The sequence below is a fragment of the Xenopus laevis genome, chromosome 7L, assembly GCF_017654675.1.
Source record: "Xenopus laevis strain J_2021 chromosome 7L, Xenopus_laevis_v10.1, whole genome shotgun sequence".
In the NCBI taxonomy this organism is placed as follows: Eukaryota; Metazoa; Chordata; class Amphibia; order Anura; family Pipidae; genus Xenopus; species Xenopus laevis.
In genome coordinates, this window is record NC_054383.1 from 42023617 (window position 1) to 42029616 (window position 6000).

At 39.4% G+C, this 6000-nt stretch overlaps 1 protein-coding gene across 1 annotated transcript in view; it reads right to left on the minus strand.

The window, feature by feature from the left end:
• The window catches only part of synpo2l.L (synaptopodin 2-like L homeolog), a 66503-nt gene extending 65225 nt beyond the window's left edge, over positions 1-1278 (minus strand). Inside the window, exon 1 of the mRNA XM_018225419.2 lies at positions 1052-1278. Coding sequence (XP_018080908.1) covers positions 1052-1156 — 105 coding nt within the window. The 5' untranslated portion in view covers positions 1157-1278. The remainder of the gene's footprint in view (positions 1-1051) is intronic.
• Between the last annotated feature and the right edge of the window lie 4722 nt (positions 1279-6000).

Sequence of the window (6000 nt, forward strand, 5' to 3'; positions counted from 1 at the left end):
GAATTTGGTCATTTAAATGTACCAAACTGAGTACAAATTCGTAGTACAAACCCTATGATGTTTTAGATTATATACGTATGTTACAAGGTCGTTTGTGCTTGCACAGTCATTATTTTTCCTATGGAGGACCAGGCTTTTTTATTCCTTTGATTGTAATGGAATATTTAAAACAGGTTGCACTGAAACAATTGATTTCAGTGCATTTTGGTTAAACTGTTAAAATAACCTTTGGTCTCCTAAGGCAATTGTAAAAATGAACAAATCTGGTGAATCCAAAAAAACCTTTAACACAATGGTATAATAAATCTATATCTGAGGTGCAACACATGGAATTGCCTTTCAGTGTATGGCAATGTCAAAATAATAGCCATCATCAATCCCCTTGGCAGAGTACCCAGGAAAATGCTAAATGCACAAAAACTACAAAAACTATCAGTTTTTTGCTTTCAGCATGAACTTGCATCCATTGAGCGCACAGTCATAAGGATCAATGATCCCTAATTCTCTTCTGCTGCCATTCATTAGATTCAGTTCAATGTACTGCAAGTCAGATACAGCCAAGAACACTCGGGAAAAGCTGTTGTGCAGACCCTCTTACTGTTATCTACTGTATGTATATATATATATTTTTTTTACATTTATTTATTTTTAACAATGTCTGTTCTCCCTGCTGCACTTAGTAGGAACTCTGCTCCCACTGACTATCTTAGCATAAATACTGTTGGTTCCCTGGAGCATGTACTGATACTTTCTTTAAAGAAACTCTGTTTTAAGTTTTATGTCTCCAACATCTAGCAACAAATTGTACAGCGTCCATACCTTGCTGGTATGCTATGCTATGGCCCCCAGCCATAGATGTATAAATATTAGACCTTCCAAGCACTTACATCCAGAAACTGGAGAAAATAATGGCCCATTCCATAAAGACTTGCAATTGATTTTTACATTTGTACCCACCATCCAATGGAGTAAAGCACCTTTTTAAAACCTGTAACCTAATCAGATGTTTGTATGCACCAACGCATGGCCTCCTGCTGTAAGGTTGCCTTACCTTTGACACTAGAAGAGGTAAGTTCTTCTCTGATCCCCCTTGAAGCCTGAAACCCCAGGGACCCTCTCCAGACAAGGTGATGAGGATTTGGTCATCGGTACCCATTGTTGTATCTTCAGTTCTCCAGGGCCAACTATTTGATCTCCATCTCTACAGCTTTCCCCTGCCCCTAGTGTACACAAGCAGCCAGCAGGACAGCAGACCCACACTACTCTAAACTCTTCTCTTAGCTTCTCCACGATGAGTCAGTTAATTCTGGTTTTGGAAAAGAGCCAGTGGTGTTCCTTTGCACATGGCATGTCAATCAAGCTTTCTCTGCTTTTCATCCTCCCTCCCTCTTTTAGCCCCTCAGAGGAAACAGATCCCTCCAGCCACTCTAAGGAGCATATGTGCATAAACCCAACTCTTTAATATGTTCTATAAATAGCTAGCTTTATGTGTTGCCTTTCAAGCCGTAAAGGCTCAATTCTTTCTTTACCCACCTGTTCAAATGGTTTAAATACCACTGTCTGCAAAAAAGTAACATGCGTGTAAAAACTCTGACATCGATTAAAATTAAGTTGCATTTACTAAACCTATGACACATATGGTATGAAAAAGCCAATTCCAATTACATTTTAGTTATTTTTTATTGGATACACTCTTTTATTTATATTATTTAACTGACAAAAAAGAATTTAAGATTCAAGGGGTTATTTCTCAAAAGTCATAAGTAGTTTTAGGGGCCCATTAATTAAACCTCAAATTTATCTGGTTCTTAAAGGGGAAAACTTGAACTTTTTCAAGGAAAAAAAAACCCTTACATTTTTAGAGATTTATTATACCCCAAAGCTCCTAAAAACTTGAATTCGAAAATACTCCATCTCAAAACGGTAGAGGTTATGTAAAAGTCAATGGCAGATGTCTCTGAAGTTGTTTCTTGACATCGTGATCTGCGCTGGATAATCCAACAGGGTTTTCGTCCGATAATCCAATACAGTCGAGTTTTACGTAGTGTCAATTCGATTAAGCTGAGTTTTCGGAGCGCCAATTGTATGGTTCAAATTGAGAAGAATTATTGATAAATGAGTTAAAATCATGGATGGGAGTTTGGTCAACTTTGTTTTTATTAAAAACTGAGATAAACTTGAGTTTTTGTAAATAACCCCCTTAGAGTTTTCAAAAAAAAACAAAACAATCCTAACATAAAAAAACAATTGAAAACATTTGTGGAAAAAATACCTAGAAATCATAGTTTACCCTGTTTTTTTTTTGTCAATTTACAAGCAACAAAAGAATACAATGAATTCTAAAACCTTGAATTAAATAAAAAATGTACAGTTTGCTAAGGATAGATCCTGCTGACTTCCGATAAAAACCACTGACTCATTCTGGAGAGGCCCACAGACCAGCCTGCTAGACTGATATCTGACCGAGGTTGAGGATTGCATTAGCATGTTGATGTGGTCCTCATCTTACAGGTCTCCAAAAGCTCTGTTGTATAGGTGGCCATACCTGGACGAATTTAAGCTGCTGATTTGGTCTCTTCAGACCAATTTAGCAGCTTATATGTCTGGGGTAGTGATATGCGGGTTGATCCGAAACCCACGGTGAACCCATGGTGCTCGCAATGAGCAAATTAAAAATTAACGATTTTCCATCAATTTGGATTCAGATGGAGAAATCTTCTAGAAGCACTGACAAGCCTGACCATTCTGCAAAGGTTTAAAAACACATGGCAGTTGCAGACGCATGAACTAGATTAAGCTGCAAAGAGATCTGTGTTTGGTGTACTCCCTGCCCATAGCAACAAGGCAACTTTAGGCCATGGCACATTCCATTGCAAAGCCTGGAATACAACAAATGTGCAACAATAGCTACAGAGAAATTGGTAACTGGAAACGTCACAAATGCCACAAATGCTGAGGACATCACAGAACTGCTGAAATACCTTAAACCAAATATAAAAGTGAATATTGTGCATGAGAGACTGGGAATAAAAGGCCCAACTCCAGGTGTTAATACTGTCTATAAGGGGAAGTGTACAATTGCAAAAGTATTAACATCAAAATAGTCATCATCATCATGTGTTTATATATAATCAACTTCAGAATAACATGGTACCTTACTGTCAGTTGTTGACTCGGTGCAACCTGTCCATAAGGTTTAATTACCCTAGCAACCAGGCAGTGGTTTGAATAAAACGAATATGAACAGGAAAGGACTAAATAGAAAGACAAGTAATAAAATGTATAAATGACAATAAAACTGTAGCCTCACAGAGCAGTAGAATAAATAAAAAAAAGACCAATCGACAAGTTGTCAAGAATCAGTCATTCTATAATGTACTTACTGAACCACCACTTCAAGCAGTATTGGATCCCAAAAAATTGTAATCTCAGTTGTGCTCATGGACCCTATGAGCAAAGCATTATATTATATATATTATTTTTATTATTAACGCACTGTCTTTGCCGTGGCCGGTCAGTCGGCAGGAAGAAGAGAATGGTGCAGATCTGGGCCGGTGTCTCGCCGGCCCAGTCCGACCCTGCATGTGCTTACTGCTGTGTGGATACATTTCACAGCCCTGGACATCCCATATAATAGTCCACATGGGCACTCCATTAGCTACACGTGTATAAGCAATTTCAGATTGATTTTATGGCCTTTGCTAGGATGGCAAAACATATCAGTCCAATGTCAGTCCTGGCAGCTATTACAGGTGAAGTGCCAGACTAGCTTGAAAAAGTATTTCCTTCCTTTTGCTTATGCCAGAATTCATCAGTCACCCATCAGTTTCTTTTTACAGGTATGGGACCTGTTATCCAGAATGCTTGGTATCTGAAGTTTATATTTCTGTTATTTGGAACACTTGACTGTACATCTGCTAAAAATTATTAAAAGATTAATTAAACCCAATAGGATTGTTTTGCCTTCAATAAGGAGTAATTATATCTTATTTGGGATAAAGAAAAAGGTACTGGTTAATCGATACAGGTAAAAAGGAAATAATGTAAATTATTTGATTAAACTGGAGTCTATGGGAGATGACTTTCCCGCTTTCTGGATAACAGGCTTCTGAATAATAGATCCCATACCTGTAGTTACTTATATATTAATATTTATTAATAGAAAAATTGTTTTGGTAAAATCTCAGCATTCTGATCGCCCCATTATATTTTTCCCATAAAAAGTATTTACCCCTTGGAAGATTTCTTGTCACAAAACATTAAATCAGTTGATTTAATTTTATTTTTTTTACACTGCCATGTTTATGTCAAAGAAAAAAATAGATCAATGCAAAATAATTTACATTGAATACAATCAAAAAAGTACGAGTATACACCCCTTTAATATGACTCTCCTTAATCCTCACTGGTGCAGCAAATGATGTCATATAAGTCGTTAAATGGAGATCACGTGTGTAGGCAAGGGGTTTCATGTGATTGTAGTAAAACGTGTATCTGGAAGGTGCAACTTCTAGTGAGTCAGTTTTGTGGCATAACCTGCACCATGAAGACAAAAAACACTCCAAGCAACTTTGTGAAAGGTGATGACCGCAAAGGGTAACTAATAGAAGGAAATTTTTGAGTATCCCTTTGGGGTTCAGTTTAGTTAATTTAGAAATGGAAAGAGTATCTCGCATCTGAAAATCTGCCAAGAATCTGCCGAGAACATAACCTTGATGGTCATGGATGATGCCTACATGACGAGGAGTGGCCATTCATGGATGGTCAGCTTTAGTCAGGGTTGGACTTGTTCACCAGAATACTGGGAAAAAAACAAGTGGGCCCCGGTCCTGGTGGGCCTGCCATCTGAAACTGTTCATCTCCTTTGAAAGGAAAGTTAAAAAAAAAAGTAAATATTTAAATATGTATTTAATTAAGCAGGGGGGAGACAGAGACAGTGCTAGACCAACAGCATGAGACACAGTGAGAAAAAATTGTGGGATTCTAGATCGTCTACAGTTGTCTTACATTACTGGCATGTCTGGGGTTAATATGATAATTATCCATTGTCTGCAGGGGGCTTATTGGCATGTCTGGGGTCAGTGGAGTGTTCATAGTCCATTTCTGTAATGATTTTACTGGCACGTTGAGAGGTGGTCCCAACTGAAGGCAATGGTAACCAGCAGCTGCAGTCAGTGTCGGACTGGGGCAGTAGGACACTGGGAAAAACGCAGAGGGACTCGGCCTTCATGGACCCCACCGACCCAGCCCTGCTCCCCTGCCAGGAGCCAATAACAGTGCTAAATTAAGGAGTAGGGAAGCATGCGCTATTAGGTGCACACAGGGGTGCAGTGTGAGGTTTGGCCCTGGGAGTAGCGACCTTCAGTTCACTAGGAGGGCACTTAAAGGAGAAGGAAACAAAAAAAATATAACCTACTCCATTTTGTGCGTCATCAGGCCCCCTCCTGAAACGCCGCGTTGAAAACTGTCATTTTATAATAGTTTTGGGCACCAGTGTCTTGAAGTTTTGCCGTGGTGTAAAGTTTGGCGCCGCCATTTTCAAAATGGTGCACCACTTACGCCTGCGCATGCACCCAGAGCTTTACAGTTAACAATAAAAGTTTGCGTCTTTTCATTTTTTTATAATTAATCACTGCAGACCTCAGTCAGACATACCCGTTCGCTGGATTACTTTTTATCTTTGAATTACAGCTTAGCTCCTGAGCTCCTGCACTCGCTCGCTGACAAGATGTAAATTTAAACCAGAGCGAGCGCAGGAGCTTCAAAGGTTCACTGAGTGTCCTAGCAAGCAGGATCCCGATTGGAGGTAGAACGAATGAGGCGGGGGCAGAGAGGTCAGTGATGACGTACGGCTCCATCACATGACCGCAACGTCATCTCTACCAGGGAACACATTAGATTCCAATGCGCATGCGCAGGGCACTGCTGCTAACTATTGCGCATGCGTGTGCCCTATTCAGAGTGATTTTCGGACTGCAAACTGGGTATGATTTTACATAC